This window comes from Falco cherrug, chromosome 13 (assembly GCF_023634085.1).
Source record: "Falco cherrug isolate bFalChe1 chromosome 13, bFalChe1.pri, whole genome shotgun sequence".
Classification (NCBI taxonomy): domain Eukaryota; kingdom Metazoa; phylum Chordata; class Aves; order Falconiformes; family Falconidae; genus Falco; species Falco cherrug.
The window spans coordinates 10,429,038-10,447,395 of record NC_073709.1 but is presented as its reverse complement, the minus strand read 5'-3'; the positions used below and the strand labels follow the sequence as shown (position 1 = coordinate 10,447,395).

Below are 18,358 nucleotides of genomic sequence, written 5' to 3'. Positions count from 1 at the left end.
GAAAATAAGAATCATGGTATTACCTCAAAATGATTAGCTAATTAGCAACTAGGAAAAAAGCTCTCTATATGTGTATTATAAATTGCTTAAGTGTTCCGAAAACTCCTGTCTCTTCTATTGTCATACATACCCCACACAATCATCTGCTCTGTATGTCCCTGGATTTTTAAACAGCTCCCAGCAATCAGATGGCCTCTTCTCATAAGGCACTCGGCTCTGCTAAGAGCTGTAGATACTACCCTTTTATCTTCTATCCTTCCACAACTACATATATCCAGAACCAAAATGCTGAAAATTTTCAAACAGCAGTTATGAAAGAAGGGAGGGAGGATGAGGAAAGGGAACTTGCAGGGTCAAGGGGAATACTGTGTTCATTCAAGAGATAAAAAGGGAGTGAATTGCTGGCTTTGCATGGAGCCCAGGAAACTCAGAAACATTCTCTGCCTGTCCTCCGGGGAAACCGATTATTCTACTGTACTTACACACAAAAAAAGAAGCGCCATGGATTGGTAAGCTGGCAAGAATTCACATGAAGCAAAAGCTCAGAATGTCAACAAAAATTCCAAAATGGAGATCTGTGTGTGAGTAATTAAATTCTCTCCCACTAGCTTAATTTTAAGGAATGAGCATTACCCCAAAAGACAAACTAAATATTGGTCTTAAAAATTTCTTCTGGAATGGATTTTCTGTTTCATTATAGAATTCAATATAGTTCAGAGAACGAAGGGCCCTTAGAGCTCAGTAAATAAAGCTAGTTAGGGCAAAGCGGAACATGCTCTGAGGTCCGGCTTGGTGTCAGGACAGCACAACATAGGGCATCACGTGTCATGTCATCACATTTGCTCACATGAATTTGAAATTCAAATACAATAGTTGAAGGAAAACAAGAGTTATCAGGTGCTAAGATGAATATGTTTCTGGAGCGATGAGAATATAGGAATAACCACAAGAAATACTGTGGGGAAAAGTAAAGGCTAAAACTGCCAAATACGGACACACTTTGTCCACCTTTTTAAGGGGTTACTCGGGAGCAACTGTGATAGAGTTCAAAAAGAACTTCAGTACAAAAGAGATCTCCTGAAAATAACCAGGCTTTTAAAGACTGATTCCTGCCAACACCCTCCTATTCTTTTAAAAAATAACCTGAATATTTTCAGTGGACCATATCGATGTATGGCTTCTTCGGTTCTAATGCCACTCTGAACTACCTGCTACGTTCCCTTTTTTGGTTGACAATGATTCACATCAGGAGACTGAATCAATAGGACTGTTTCAATCAACACTCACCCTTCTAGTGATGAATTTTATCATCTAACCAATCTGCGAGGCTTCCTTCAGTCCCACAAGTCAAATGTCAATCAAGTTTAAGTGCAAATGCCCAAATGCCCAGCCAGGTCTTTCAGGAATATCTGAGTACATTAGATAATATAACCAACATCTTAATTGACAGCACAAAGACAGAGAGGGAGGAAGATTACATTCAGAGAAATCAGAACTGTTACTATCTCAAAAGAAATTATCTTCTTGCACTCTATAATCTTAAAATGCTCACAAAAGGGTGTAGAAGCAGTGTGCCAGGAGAACAAGATTTCAGTCACAATTTCACTCTTTTTTAGCAGATTTCCCTTATTCCAGAGACAGAAAAGGATTTGTGCAGGCTTTAAAATGATGTCTTTTTATTTTGGTCAAAATACAACTCTTAAGCCTTTCCGTATGTCTGTACGTATGCGTGTCTTTCAGAGCAGTTAGCCAAATATTACAGAAATTTTGCCTGCAAATTTCTGTTTAGAGACAGCACACCTAGACAGGTATCCGAACTGATTGTATTAAAAGCTTTTCTAATCATGATCATCTGTGCAAAAAGGTCTCTGAGCTCTAACATTGGGAGAAATGCTGCTTCTTTATAGGCTAATTCAGAGGGTCAACAAGCCACTTAAACCTCAGTGTCTGTCTCCAAGTAAGCTATTTGCAAAATCCCTCACAACTCTGAAATCTCGCTGGTTACAAGTGATTGCTATTTTCATCTCAGAAAACAAGAGAAAGTCTCCCTCCAAAGAAAGTAACCCAAGTATAAGAGTGCACACAGTGGAACACACAAAGAAATTCTGTATTTATATAGCATTGATTACAATAGGGCTTCCCTTGCTAACGTGAACAAGATCCTTCACCCTGCCATTCTAGCTGGCTGTGGCTTCTGAACTAATGAGTAGGTGGTTAATTAGGAGACTCAGGATAGAAACAGAATAACCAGCAGGGCATTTATTGCGAACAACTATTAGACGGGAAATGAGAGTAGTGTGGCAACGTTCATAGAGGTGAGGTCAAAAGGTTCTGCTACCTGGTGGAGAGTGAAGCTAAACAGCTTGAGGGAGTGAGGGAGAATATAGATTCACAACTAAAACTGTTTTCTGTGTTTCTTTTTCTTTCTTTCTTTCCTTTTTTTTTTTAAATTTTTTATTTATTTAATGGTAAGAGAATTAACTTAGTGCATTATAATGAGATGTTGTATAGGAATCTGGACTGTGCTTCTCATAATAGCACGTGCTTCTGTAATTTCCACTTGCAATCACTCAAATTGTGCACACAATTATGGTAGTATTACGGCTTATTTTGCACGCTTCTGTGCACGGATACGTGAATCTATGGGTATAGAAGCAAAGTCCTTCACATGTTAAAGTTTAGAATAATCTTCCCTTAATGGAGCTTAAAACATTAAGCATCATGACTCTGCAGTGTTAAATCTCTGAAGTTAAAGGTAGACAAGAGTATTAGGTCATCTGATCCTTCTCTTCACTTCTGTAGGAAATCATTCACAAAGGAAAGCCGAGATGTAGAACGGCACAGGTCTGTACCCACTATTACTATATCTGCCCTTTTGACTCAAGCCATTCTAACAGCAAACTGTATGACATATGATAACATCAAAGCACTTTGAATTAAATGGTGCTGTTAAGTCAGCAGCTGCTACAAGATACAGCATCCAGAATAACAAACTGATGGGTTAAAATCCCATGAGTCAAACGCCATTAAAAATGTGGTCTTGAGTGTGTATATTTAGTAAGAGTAGGTTATTTTTAAATGTTTTTCTTTTTCTAATACATACAACATATGCAGTGACATTACACGATTAACTTGTTAAAATGATCATTCATGCTTGTTGATTTTATAGTATTAATGTAGATATTAATGGAGATTATCTGGCACATGTAATTAAGATATTCCCTTATTTATTTTGAAGATAAGTCATAGAAAGAAAGGCCTTTCTGTGTGCGATGAGATATTTGCACTTCAGGGTGGTAGAAACACAAGACAGATTACTTTTGTAATGTGTTCATCACACAATAATAAACACATTTGATCATCTGTTATTTCGTACTGCTGGCTAATTCTCTAGCTGTTCCCAAGGCCCAGTCTGGTGTGCACTGAAGTCAATGGACGTATTCCCACTGACTTGAGCTGACACTGGACTAGGATCTGGGTTTTTTCTCCAATTCTTGCTGCCAGGTTTAAAATAGGACAAAAAGTCCTACGTATGAGTATAGTCTGCAACATGTGCTGTCCAGGAATCCAACATGTCTTTTTTCTTTTTTTTTTCCCTTAAATGCAGGAATTGAAGAAATAACCCCAAACCAGATTGGATATGGACAGCTCAAAAAACCAGGGTCATCGATATTGGTGCCAACTGCTGACTCCATCTGCTGGAGTCATGACCCATGAAGTCAAGTGGAATGAAGAATGATTATTCAATTAATATTTTGAAGTGGTTACTAGAAGTTGCTACTCTATTTTCCCCTTAGAACAGTAAAAAGCAGATCTCTTTCAAACTGATAAAAATCTGAGTATAAAGATGGAAACTCCCCTTCATGCAGAAGTTATGTGTGTATTTATAGTTTCCTGTAAATTCATCCTGCAATCATTAAGACGACCATACACAAACAGGTCAAAAGGGAATAACTGTCATATATTTGCCCTACTACTGGAGCAGATGTACAAAATATACTTCTCTTTATCCATGTAGGTATTCATTGCTGACAGTCAACGCACTGATTCCCAAAATTTCTCCAAGTGATAAAGAAATGACCAAGTATGTACTGTAGAAGCTCACAGCATCCTACACGCAAACCTGTGAGGGAAGCTATGATCTCATCTATCTCATATGCACAATGAAACAGACAGGTAGGAAAATACCTTCCTCAAATGACTTAATTCAGTGATAAATTCCCAGAGCAACTATGTAGCTTCACCTAAATTAAAGAATCTGTGAAAGATACGGGGCAAGAAAGAAGAGACCAGCTATTAAGTGGAAATATACTTCCTTTTAATTGTAGTTTAAAATGCTTTTAAAAAAGTAATTTGCATAATCTGCATAAAAGCAAGAAGACAAAAATGCAAAATAATTGGGCTTATAAAAGTATACATGCCATGATAACTGTAAAAATTGAAATTGGAAATGTTAGATGAGTTCTGCAAATTCAGCTGGAGGATAATCTTTGGCAAATGTTTGTTGTATAATAACGGTCTTTATTTTTCTACTTTTATGTATGTATAACTGTATCAATCACACTAATTATATTAAAATTCCTAAAAGTTCCTATCCAGTAATCTTGACACCAAAATGTAATTATAATTATATGTAATGAAATCAACAAGCCAGAACAGCCATAAAAGAATGTGCTAATCCATCAGTGTAACATGTATCTATCTGTGTATATCCATGTTTTCACATCTATGCATATACACCATTCTTCAACTATTTCTAATTTCTAAGCTAATTAACTAGTTGCATAAATCATCATAAGCCATTTGTCTTTAGGACAATCTTGCCAATTTAAGCAGCCAACATACTGCTTCAAAAGGATTTACCTCTGTTCAATGGCTGGTATAGCTCTGCATTTCTCCATGGGGCTCTCCTTTCTGATCCTGCATTTTTTTCATGAAGAGATCTGGAGCTTCCGGCACAGTCACTGGGCTATGATGGGATCAGGGTCACAGAGCACATGCCTGGTACACTGTCACGGATGGGTACTAGCTGCTTCAGGAGAGGCAGAGAAGAAGAGCAGGGGGAGCTAGCTGCATATTCACTGCATAGAAGTCTCTCGTGGAACAGATGTCCACCGGGAACCTCCAGGTGAAGGTCAGCAGGGAAAGTAACACAGGGTGCTGTGGTGGAAGCGTGTTACAAAAAGCCTGATCAAGGCAATTAAGTCGATGAAGCGCTCTATAGAAAACTAGCAGGAGTCTTCTGACTGGAAGCTTCTGTCCTCGTGGGAGATGCCTAATCCTCTGTCCTCTCTTGTTCCTTGGGCCTTTCTTTGCTTTATACCTATCCATCATTTCCATTTCAAGTCTAGCCACAACCACTAACACTTGTTTTAAACAGCAAACTAGGAGGAACAGGAAAAAAGTCCTCTGAACTATTTTCCAATCGAGTTCAATGTATTTAAGGGGTCGCAGGAGAGTTTTGCTATCATTTTCATTGCAAACAAATCATGGCCACTAATCAGAATTGCAAATGACTCAAGAATTGCTGTATTCACACCTTTTTACAAAGAGACTGCAGAATTTTAATTATTTCCCATTCATGTTCAAATTACTTATTAATAAAAGACAACCGAGTATCACCCAGAGGCTCATATCAGATGATGACATTAAACGGGTAGTCTCAGCCATTCTTACTGTGCACTACCTGTGATCAGGGATGGTTTACCCTATGTTATATTGAAAACCAGAGATGGCTATTGTAACATTGGCAATAACCAAGTGGCACTGCTTTTCACAACCAAGGCAATTACTTTCAAGAATTCGTTCAGTTTGGTTCATGCTTTGGAGAAGTGATATATTTTAGAATAAAATTATTTATTCACCTGTCTCTTCACTCAGCTCAGTCCCCTCTTCATTAGCATCATCTGTCAACAAAAATTGAAAGAAAATGATTAAGAATACCAGGAAAAATCTAAAATGAATTATTCCACATTTCAAATTGGCTTCGCAAATTTAACGTTTTGCAGTGAGATCTGGAGGAGGATGGGACAAGAAAGTTTTGGTACTAGACTGTTACTACCAGATACAGGGGATAAAGACAGGGAATAAAATTCTGTGTAATTTACAGAATTCTGCAAATCATCACTTTTATGAAATGAAATTGCATTCTCTTCTCTAGCAGAGTTTTTGGTTTACTTGCCAAGTTCCAGTTTACTTTGTCTCCCAGGAGCAACTGGCTATGTTAAGAGGAGAACCAGTTATCCAGAAATCATACCACATAAAGAAGTTACTATAAATTTGCCAGACAGGACCTTGGTTTAAGCCCAGACTTGGGCTAGCCAAGAATTGAACACTTGTAATTACACTTGTAATTATTAAGATGATATATAAAGAAAGCAGGTTCCTTTTGCAAAAAGTTGCAGTTCAGAAACAAAGGAATTTATTACCAGAAGTTGTTTTGATGAGGGGAAAAAAAAATATTAGCCTTAGTGTCGTGGTTTAACCCCAGCCAGCAATCAAGCCCCACGCAGCAGCTCGCTCACCCCTCACCCAGAGGGGTGGGGAGGAGAATCAGAAAGGAATGTAAAACTCAGGGGCTGAGATAAGAACAATTTAATAGGTAAAGCAAAAGCCACACATGCAAGCAAAGCAAAGCAAAGCAAAGCAAGAATTCATTCACTACTTTCCATCGGCAGTCAGGTGTTTGGCCATCCCCAGGACAGCAGGGCTCCATCACGCTTAACAGTTACTCAGGAAGACAAATGCCATAATGCCAAATGTCCCCCCTTCCTTCTTCTTCCCCCAGGTTATATACTCAGCATGACGTCCCATGGTATGGAATATCCCTTTGGCTAGTTCAGGACAGCTGTCCTGGCTGTGTCCCCTCCCAATTTCCCGTGCCCCTCCCGCTCTCTCGCTGGCAGGGCCCAAGAAACCAAAAAGTCCTTGACTTCATGTAAACATCACCCAGAAAAAACTAAAACCATCAGTGTGCTATCAACATTGTTCTCACTTCAAATCCAAAACACAGCACTGCACCAGCTACTAAGAAGAAAATTAACTCTATTCCAGCTGAAACCAGGACGCTTAGTTAACATCAAGGTAATCCAATGTTCCAGAGCCTTAATCATCTAATGAAGAGCTCATTGACCCCGGAAGTTTGTGTCAGCTATGCTGCTCCCAATTCACATAGACTCCATTCATACCCTTTTAAATGGGTTTGGGCACATGCAGATTTTCTAGCAAGCCTACAATTTCTGCCTAAAGCTTAACATCTTTCAAACTAGCATATGTGTCTATTATGACCACCATTTGACCCTAAAGGAGTTTTTGTGCTGTCATGATCAATGGCAATGGACACTAACAGTAGTATTTAGGCCCTAATTTACAAGGTCAGATCTTTACACTATAAACTCTCCTGAGATCCAAGTTCTGTGACACATGCTATGAGGATTAAGCTCTGCTTTAATCAAGATTTGGAGCCTGAAACTTCATTTTCAGTAGTATTAGAACAAAACAATTGGTTAATAATAAAGGCCTCCACTGGGAATTTTTTTCTGTAATGCTGTAAGCATTAATATCATGAACGTGAGAATTTCCTTGTGTGCTTTGAATCTACAGTAGATGGATCTGTATCCATCTTTCTTCCCCTTCCATCTCAGTCAGACACGCTCTGGAGGGCAGGACTTTCAGAAGCGACTAAACAACAGCAGGTTACGTTTCTCTTGAGTATGCTTTAGCCCTGCCCGAAGGATCAGGACTGAAAAAAAGTCACTGCACCTTTTACTTCCTTTCTCTTTATTCTGCAAACAATTGTTTTGTGGATCAAAAAGGCACATGGACCCCTACCATACAAATATAAATTTGTACACAAAAAACTTTAAGGAGCTTTGACAAGTAATTTTTGAGGTAAGAAAATGAAAAATCCTGTTAAAGCCGATGGGAAATCTGCCATTGACTTCAACAGAGCCAGGATTTTCAACTGGATAACTGACATTTTTCAACAGACCACTCAGAAAACATTTGGTTTAACATAGAGATTATTAATTATTCAGTTTCCAATAACATGTTCTTTCCATGGAAGCGTTTATAATGGAAGCAGCATGATAAAATTTCAAATTAATCTAAGACTTGACACTAAATCAGCAGAATATAATATCTTAACATACATATATCACCTGGTCTTCTGTGGAAGTGCTTAATTATAGTTCTGTAAGTGACTTCAAATACAAAATTCCCAAAGCAACAGAATAGCTTCTAAGCTGGTGATAATGGCCACAGACAAGAAATCTGATGTTATTAAAAAGTAGTAAAGTCATTATGCAATATAATTATGAAGAGGCAAAGACTGCTTTTGTGAACTAATTGTGAATTAACAGCTGTTTTTTCTCGGAAAAGGAACCTAAGTCTTGCTGAAAGGCAGTAAAGTCCTTACGTAATTTCTGAAAATGGGAGTTGGGCTCCCAACCACTTGGTGACATGATCTCTAGGTCATTGCAGTGCCTTTGAGAATTCTACCCCAATCTAGATCTGAATCTGAGTTTCACTTTGGCACACAGCACTCCCTAGTCACTACATGTGCCTATAATTCTTACTCTCACACTATTAATGCATCTGGTAGAAATGCTTCCCTGTCAAATATAAAGCTGTCTCTCTCACTAAGCTTGGTGTGGCTGGCTGAAGTGCTAAACATCATGTTTAGCTGACAGAACTCTATGCCAAACTCAAATATTCAAGATAAAAAATAGTGGTTTAGAAATCTATATTGAAAATTCATTCACTTTCCCTCCAAAAGAATGATATTACAGGTGGTTTCTTGGATACTGGTTCTGAAGAAGTAAAAGCAAGTAAAAATACTTTTAACTGATGTTCTACATGCCTAATACAAAGCAAAACCAATACCAAGATTGCTATAAATTAGGTTTGTAATACCTAGGTTTTGGGTTTGGTTGGTTTTGTGTTTTTTTTTTTTTTTTTTTTTTTTTTTATGTTCCCTATACATTTTTTTAATCCATCTAGAGGAAGCCTTCTAGAGGTAGGTTTGCTTTGGTTTGAAATACGCACCACAGTCAATCCCAAATCAAAATTGAGTAAAACCACAGAAGAACCCAAGAGTCAGTTTTAGACACTAGTAAACATTTCCTTAAAGACATGTTGTCAATATTTCTTTCCCAGACTCCCCCATTTGAAAGACCAGAGGCGAGGTTCTTTGTAACTCTCATCCTTTCTCAAGAGCTGTTGAAAAATAATTGAGTAGGAAAACATGCTACAGCGTGTGCATATGTGTACCCACTGTGGGTTACATTTTTGGCCAGAGAAGAACAACAGCAACCTTTCACATGGCCTCTCCACTAAAACCCTGGATTTTGGGAAGCTCTACCAAGATGACCTTGCTGGAAAAGGAATGACAGACCTTGCGGTCTGGAGTGAGAGGAAACTGACAGTGGCACCCTGCAAGGGTCAGCCCACTCCCAGGAAAACTCACATCAGTATTTAGAAGGTTTAGGATACGAGGAAGCCTTCTAATCCAAAATATGTCATATGGCTGAGCGCACAAAATTTTCCAGCTTGTAAGCTGGTCTACAGTATATAAAATCAAGGTATTAGATGTATGGGAAAACAGTTTCCAGTCAAGTATAAAATAATTTACAGTTGAAAGTCAACCTATGATTGAAACTTGCCCTCTAACTCTCATGCTATCTGAGGTAACTATACCTCCAAAGATCACAGCGCTTTGCACTTGGGAGTAAGCTGCTCAGAGCATACACATTTGTACAAGTCACAGGCTCCCTGGTGGAGTCATGTACCAAGTGATGCCTGTTGCTCTTTCATTCCCCTCTCCCTTATTACCTGCTGAGCTCTGTGAAACAGAATAATCGCACCATACCTGCTCTTACTGACACTGGAGAAGAGGACGCCTTCTTCTGTTGTATACTTTTTTTTTTTTTCCCCCTCCCCCCCTCTTTTGCCTTGCTGGTCAGGTTCTTTCTCTGTCTCGGTAGTCATTGCATACAAGCAAACACAAGCCAGATGGCTAAAACCATCAATCTGTGTTAAGATTTATGTTAGGAACACAGAGGTGAAAGGCTCTAAATACCGCTGCTAATCCCCAAAGCCATTAAACCGCCTCCTCCTTGTTGCTCACGCTTCTATTTGCATTCTTCTTCATGTTAGCACGCAGAGAGTCAACGCTGTACAAACACCTTTTATTTTTAACTGCGCGTGCATTGAAGAGCTCTTACATGAGAGCCAGCTCCACACTGCAGGAGGCTGCTGTTTCATCTGCATTCAGGGCCTGCACCCCAGGCTGCCGGCACTCCCCCAACAGCACTGCAGGCTGCTACCTCCTCCCTGCCGCCTTCTAACCTCTTCAGCTGCCTCGTCTTGCCCTTCAGGATTTGGTCCTTTTCTCAGCACTTTCTGCTGTTTCTCACTTTCCAGACGTTTGCCTATTTCCAGCCAACCCACGTGTCTCAGCCTGCTCCTTCTTGCAAGTGCAGCTCCACATACAGAACACAACCTGGGGAGGTGCTGGGAGGGCACCGTGGACCTGACCAAGTCCCGTCCGCAGCCTGCATGTGCAGGCACTGGCAGGCAGAGCAACAATACAGGCAGAGCTGTACAGCAACTTGAAGTGACAAGTTAGTGATCATGCTGTTGATGCCTCAAAAAAAGCCAAAACCAAAAGACAGAAAACCTTTCAGCACTGAGAGTTGCAGCTATCCTGTTAAGCTTATTTGCTATACAAAAATAGGTGTCCAGCTGAAAAATTTCCTGCCGTCCAGCATTTGCCTAGCAGGTATTCTGTGACCTGCCTGTACAGTTTCCACTAGAATAACAGGGGGGAGTGGGAGAGCAGTCTCGCAACACTGAGGAAAATGGATCCCAGTTTGGGGCAGCCTCTCAAAGCTTGCTCAAAGGAAAAGCTTCCTGTGTCCAATCTTGGAGTGGGCAGCAGTGTGGGCCAGGGTACCCCCCTGATGCAAGCTGTCTAAACTGTGATAATACCAGGTTTCCAGCAGCTGAAAAGACCAAGCGGGTTCTCACTCTCCGTATTTCCCCCTACCACACTTGTCTTTAAAAAACTTTGTTGCAGAGCTCCACCCACCTGTCTACATGATCATCTTAATATCCTTTGGGAGCTTTATAATCATGTGTCTCATGTCTATTTTCAATCTTTAGTGATTGAAAAATCACTTCTTTTTGATTGCTTACAACCACTGCTGCTACCTAACAGGAGCTTCACAATAGCGTACAGGCTCTATGTCCACCTCAACTTAAAAGAGTCAATGTTTCTGCAGCACAGTAAACCACACGAGAACACCCTAGGGTTTGGTGATGCCCAAACGTACATATGAGGCTTGCAATACCCTAGGGGTTCATAAGCTTTTTTGGTTGTTTTGATCCCTCCGATTCAATTTTCTACTGGGAGAATACAACAGACTGACCAATAGCACAGAAAAAGGGAATGTTTTCTTTGAGAAAAACCAGATTTAGAAATCTCTGCCAGATGAGATCAACCCAGGCCCGACTCTTCATACATCTTATAAAAAATTATACTCTCCATAAAGCTTTCCCTCATCCTCAGTGCTCCTAAGAAGAAGAAAAAAAAGAAAAAGATAAAACGAGAGGATCCTTAACAAAAAAGCATATTCTTCTACTTTGGAAGAAAAAGTAGGATGTCTTTTAGTTCTGAACATTTGTATCCTTTAATCGTGCAATCCTGCATACAGAGCAATAGATACTATATAAACCTCCACCCGATACTAAGCGAGTGTAATCAAAATTCTTAGTCTGATTATACAGAAACTTCCACCAATAGACTCTGTACATCCTGGCCTTACTGCAGCACCAGTGCAGTTTTTCTTCCTGTGTTGCTTAGTTACACCAGTCCCACAACACCGGAGTCTCACTGAATGTAAAATGTGTTTGTAGCTTTTGAAGCCATATCAAATAGAAATCCTTAGTACCAGCCTCTTAAGAAGTTAGGCATTGGTGATTTTTTTTTTTTTTGTCATCACATAGATGGTTTCTTTTATGTACCGTATCACTTGATCTGCTGTAAAATACACACATACCCATATGAGCCTCAGCTGCATATAAAGGCTATGCAGTAGCTGGTGTTCCCACTGTGAGTGAATTGGACAACATTGTTCCTGTGCAGGAAATGGTGCTCGCAGCCAGGATCAGATCTGGATTTGTATTTCCCTGATGCTTCTATCTCACACAAAAGGAATGAGGCACTCCTTGGGAAAATATACATCAGCTTTTAAAAAAGAACTTATTGCAAAATTTCCTTATTTCCTCCCTGCCTTAAAATACTGAAAACAACTGAGTTTTGTTTACACAAGTGCTAAAGTGGATTTCTCACCCACACGTATGCTAACGTAGTAGTCACACAGAAAAATGGTATGTTTTGCATGTGGTGACACATTTCTAAATACAAGCTTCTAACCAAATCTCATCAGTAACCTAAGGTACAGGCAATCAAATGAGACAACCCCAAATTTAACTGTGTCCTTTGCAATTAGAAGCACTTGAGCACATGAAGTGACTCAGTGTCAGTGACCAGAGAGGACAGGATATTTTTGAGCATGACATAACATACATTTGTAATGCTTTACAGGGGATGCCACGATATGCAACACAGCAGGAAGAAAAGATCCCTGATCAAAGATGTATTCCCATAAGATATTATACAGAAAAATCTTCTGCTTGTTCACCTTCTGGTGCCAGGCGTCCGTGTGTGAAGGACTGAGTACAGAACAAAACAGCAATACATTTCCCTCCCACTACCAGTCTCTCCCTGAGCCTAAGGTTACATATAGACCATCATGATTAATAGCCACTGTTGGACCAGTCCTCTGCTGGTTGAGCTAATCCTCCTTTTAACTGTATTTAAGACCTACAGACTCTGCAGCACCTCATAGCAAGCGTTCTTAGACCCTAGATAAGTGCTGGGTGAAAAACTACTTCCTTTTGCTTGTTTTCATCCTGACTCATCATTTCTGGGGACACCTTGCACTTCTTGCATTACAAAGGATGGTAAATAATTGCTCTATATTCACCTTCTAATTATCGTACTCCTCATCTTCCCTGTGCTCTCCCACGCTGCTAACACAGTCAGCAGCCTGGTCCTTGCATCTGCACAACCTCTGTGCCTTCAAGGGCATCCTCATTGCCTGCCACTTCACTGTTTCAACACAGTCCTTATGCAGGTGTGTCTCCCAGGAGCTGGACAGCTCAGGGATTTGGAGTGCATGGGCAAATACATAGAAACAGCCATTCCCCTGACTTCTGGATGGACCGTAGGCTCCATCGTAAGGCTCACAAAAGGAGAGAAAGAAAATGTCTACAAGATGCTGCTGGAGCAAAAAGGAGGAGGCTCCACTTAGCGAAGCAAAAGCTCTCGACAGCAGTGCTTTAATAGGTTATGGTCCCATTGTCTGCCCACACCCTGCTCCAAGCAGTGCCTTTGTTGCTATCAGGGATGAGAAAGCAATTTTCCAGACCCCACAGAGGACAGCATCACAAACCTTTGTCAAATCACGTACAACTAGGAGGATCCAAGCCCAAATTTTGAGGTGACTATACTTGCAACACATAGTCAAGGTGCAGAGCAATGCTCTGTCAGCAGTCAGTCAGAAGGGATCATACCAGGAAGTTTTATTCTGATTCAAACTGAAGCAGAAAACTGCCCATTAACTTTTTATTAGGTACCGGAAGCCCACCGCCATGCCAGAAGGTGCTAGGAACCCTCTCTTAGTCTGCATATCTCTTAAGACGGTGAAAACAGTATTTGAGCCATCAATTACATACTCTGCCTCCCAAGCACCACTCCTGAGCTGCTGCTTGTTCATCCTCCTGCACTACATTGAGGCGCTGGCAAAAGGGGCTAAGACAGACAACCCCAATGAGTGGTAGGACTGCCACAGTCATTGCCACAGCAAATGAAAACCAAAAGCCATAGAAAAAAATTGTTTCAGAGTTATACGAACACCTTTAGCTTTAATTATGTTGAGATTTTATGAGGTAAGTTGTTTCAGACACTTTGAAATGGACAGATATTTTAAGCATTATGGCTATATTAAACTTTTGGACGGAGAACAATTTTCACAGCATCCTATTTACATCGGAGTGTACTTTATCAGGATCTGTAAGTGCTGTAGAGAGAGAAAAGCCAACAAATCCTATTCTGGTTCACAGGCTCCTCCAGCTCCTCCATATGGGTAGTGCTTCCTTTGAAGCCTCCACTGCTGAGGGACAAGGAACCATCATGGGAAACAGCAGGGATGTGCTTCTCCCCAACTGTTTTGAAATAAGTCCTTCAGCAAGGGGTCTTGCAGAAGCCATCTAAGGATGACATCCTCCAATATAAAGACAGCCCAAAGGGATGCAGAGAGCATTTCGCACCCATGTGAAATTGTCAGTGTGCCACTGCTGCTCCAAACCCACTGCTGCCTTCCACCCACAGAAAAATCCTTACTCGTCTCTGCCTGAACACAAGACTCCCCTCCAGACTGGAAGTCTGTGGAGAACATTAAATGCTGGCATGGAGTCCAGAGCAGGCCAGATGGCTGCGAACGCATAAATACTGTGTGGTACCCTGATACGCACTCGATGGCTTGATACATAGGCCTGGAAAGGAAAGGGATGCATGGTCATGCCCAATCTCATTGCACATTCACTATCTGAAAAGCCAAGCAGGATCTCCAGGTGACAAGTCAGTTTCACAAGCCAGAGAAACCAGAGTCCCCTGAGTGTCCCAACACAACAGCAGTGACTGCAGCTCCATCAGAACTATGGCGTCAGGGAAGCGAGACTCGTTTCGCTTCTTCCAGCAAACAGGCCTGGATTGCAGGTGGTCCTGCTCACAACCAGGCCAGAGGCCAAAGACTGCGACACCACGTCCCACCCTGCTAACGCTGTGGCTGGTCACTCCGGCTCCGTCCCAGCTTCTGCCCAGACACAGATGTGTTCATGTACCAGCTGTCTGGACACAAATTCAGGCTCTGCGTCACCAGTAAGGACCCAGCCCATCTACAGTGCCTCGAAGGCTTTGTGAGAGAAAGCAGTGAAGAAAGGGACATGGTCTGACTGCCTCTAGTTTAAACCTGTGAAAACACAGGCAGTTGTCAGCTGTGAACATGACAACCTGAAAAATCTGAGACAGAAAAAGTAGCTGCAACCCAAACCTTCAGGATGGCCCTCATTGGCCTGGAGGAGGAAGCCAAAGGGATTTCAAACTCCCCCAAATCTTACTTCCTAACATCAGTTTCCAGGGGGGCTTTAAGCCCCAGTGGCCTTTGCATGCCTGCCTGAACCAGTCAGGAAAACCAAAGCCTCACGACTTACAAGGCAAATCACTACCCGGGTGAAATCTCGGATAAAGGATGCCGGGTACTTCCAGTAAACCACTTGGCACCTATCCACATAGTAAAATAAAACCCATGAAAAATATTTTGTGGAATACATTCAGGTGATGAATTAAGGAAACGAATCGGCTCATGAACACTGCAAATGCAAATAGATAGGCTAAATTTATCAAACAAATTACCCACTTGATACAGGATTACTTACTAAGGGCTAACTTATGATTCTTTTGCTCACACCGAGGATCACTTCAGCCCCAGTGAAGTCTGCCATATTACGTGGAGAGTGCGATGCTTCTCAATACCAGTACAGAAATTACAATCTCTGCTTAAGAGTTCACTCACGTATTAGTGCAGGGATCTGTCTTTTTAATACAAAGCTTTTCATTCAGCCATGTAGACAGTTTCAAATTTGATTCCAAGCCTGGTAGATCTCTTAACAATGAATTTCCTCTGCAATTGTAATATATTTGCACATTTATGCACAACTAGGATGCTATGCGTCCTCCTGAAGTAACAGAAGGATTAACATAGGACAGTAGCTCTTATCCATATGCTTTGGGTGGCGGGGACAGGGACACAGTGTTTTCGTCAACCAGTAAAAAAGCAGAAAATGCATTAGATGTCATAACCTGGAATAGAAGGAAGAGAAAGTTTTTTTCAAGACGAAGCAATTTCTCTCTCTTTTTCCTAACGCCAACTGATATGGCTCAGAAAAAATGAATAAGCTCTTGGGCTCAGCATCCTTTCATTAGCTCTGAAAGGACACAGAGTCTAAAAGCTTGCATCTTCCATCTATCAACCGGTCTAATAGAAGTGCAAACCTGTCCTCTCTCTAACAATTTTAGCAATGCTTTAGTGAAGTAATTTTGTTACTCTACTTAAAGTAGTAAGAATGTAATATAACCTTGAACGGTGCAGCTTCACAGTACGTACCCTTTATAGCATTATTTTTGTCTAAAGAACATTTTCAGAAAAATATATTCCCCTCTCCAATCCACTGACAAGTGGCAGATTTAGAAATACTTTAAGCATTACAATTTTAGATAAACCTTTCATAATATACAAGCCACCATGAAAAATAAGCATTTGCTAAAGGTCCTTACAAGATTATCTATCTGATATATTAAGTGGCTAGGTATACACAGTATACAGGAGAAGAAAAAAAAAGAAAGGTATTTTTGCCTCCAGCTAGCAACTATTTACAAATATGCTTAATTTTGGTCCTATGAATAGCATCCTAGAAGTACTTATCACTGCAAGGTAAATGTTGGTAAAACTGGCTTTTCGATGTGGACTGTTTTATTACCATTTCCTGGTCAGTCTTATAAATATATATATTTAGCAATAAAAGTGATGCTTAATATCTAGACTCCATTAGAATTCTGTTAGAAGAAACAATGCATTCCAAGAGAAAAAATGGTACAAGTATCAGTTCCTTTACCGGAAAACTCCCTCATAATACTAGTAGCAATGAATCCAGCGATGGAAGAACAACACATCTGAGACAGAACTGCAGGCAAGGATATTTTATTTGCCTGCAAGATATGTAGCAAGACATTCTCTCAGATTAAGCAGTGAGAATTTCCCAACGCAGCTGAAGGGCAAATCACTGGGCTACCTCATTCCACTAGGAGATAGGACTCAATTGGTAAAAAGAAAAAAAAACACATCAGTTTGTTACTATGTTAAAACAATGATCCATCTTAAGCACAGAAGGTTGGTTGGTCTACTGAAATAGTCTTCCACCCTCTTTTTCTACCAGGAAATACAAAACCTTCTCATCAAAACTCCAGCAGTTCAACAGAAAATTCTGTGTGGACCAGGGCCCTTTACTTTCTAAACCAGTGCTTTTCTGGACAGCCACTAACATGAAATCCTAAGTCTGAGTTAAAAATGAAGTGACGCTCCCCCTCAGAGCATGCTGGCTTGGGCTTGGGTTCTGCACAGGCGACCAATTACCAAGATTAAATCAGCAATACCGTGACAACAGGTCTCTTACTGAACAGCTCTGCTACACTCCTAAGATACGAAATTACTTAGAAGTCCGCCTCTTCCCCCTATATGTTTAAAGTTTGCAAATGACAAGGCTCTTGGCAGTTGTCTTAATATCAGTACTATTACTCGACTAATTTCTTTGGCATTCCACTTGCAAAATAGGCCTAATGATATGTTCAAGTAATGGAACAATTTCCCTGTATCTATATTCCACTTACTCTAATGCACTGAGGTGTAACTCTAGCTTCATTTCATTATCACTTGACTAGCTCAAGCACTCGGATGTCTTTTTGGATTTATTAATGCACCAGGTTTAAAGTAATAACTATTTATGTATATAACTCCATGAATATATTCTTCTTTCTAAGCGTTTTTGCCCACATCTATTAAAGTAGATATATTTCATAATGTTTCTGAATGTGAGACAGACTTTAAAAATGTCTTGATGTTCTTTCGCAAAGCTTAAAGCAGTATCTCAGTGTTATTTCTCCTGTGAGTGTTCGGATAGTGTCCTATCAATATAAATTTAGGGTAAGTCTATCCTTGAAGACTTTCATTTCGGCACATTAATAGATTCTCTTAAAACCAAAACAAACTCACCAGTTTTGGCAATTCCTTCCACAGTCTAAATGTTGGGCATTTATTGCCAAAGGTAGAGACAGTTGCTAATTCCTTGACACAGAGACACATTGACTAGGTCCTCTGTGCAAGAAACCAGTGCTGCAGAGAGATGGAATATCTCTGCAGTTGGAGAGCCTGCTGATAACTTGTCAAAGTCTACTGCAGTAAATGCAGATGGCAATTCACAGGAGACCAGAAAAAAGGTAAAACCAGCAGACATGATGGTCATCTGGTGATCACCATCCAGACCATCAGCTGATGTTCTCACCAAAAGGCTATAGGCAATTTAGGATGGGGCTGACTTCAACTGACACCTGTTGAAGTGCTGGTACCCTGCAGAAAAGTGTCGATTCAAGATGGCAAAGAAAGCCTGAGACTGTATATTA

At 40.5% G+C, this 18,358-nt stretch overlaps 1 protein-coding gene across 3 annotated transcripts in view; it reads right to left on the bottom strand.

Moving 5' to 3' along the window:
• The window catches only part of MACROD2 (mono-ADP ribosylhydrolase 2), an 892,531-nt gene that overhangs the window by 69,543 nt on the left and 804,630 nt on the right, over window positions 1–18,358 (bottom strand). For all 3 annotated transcript variants that reach the window (XM_055726161.1, XM_055726159.1, XM_055726160.1), the window contains exon 10: window positions 5,865–5,906. In XM_055726161.1, the coding sequence (XP_055582136.1) occupies window positions 5,865–5,906 (42 nt within the window). The remainder of the gene's footprint in view (window positions 1–5,864; window positions 5,907–18,358) is intronic.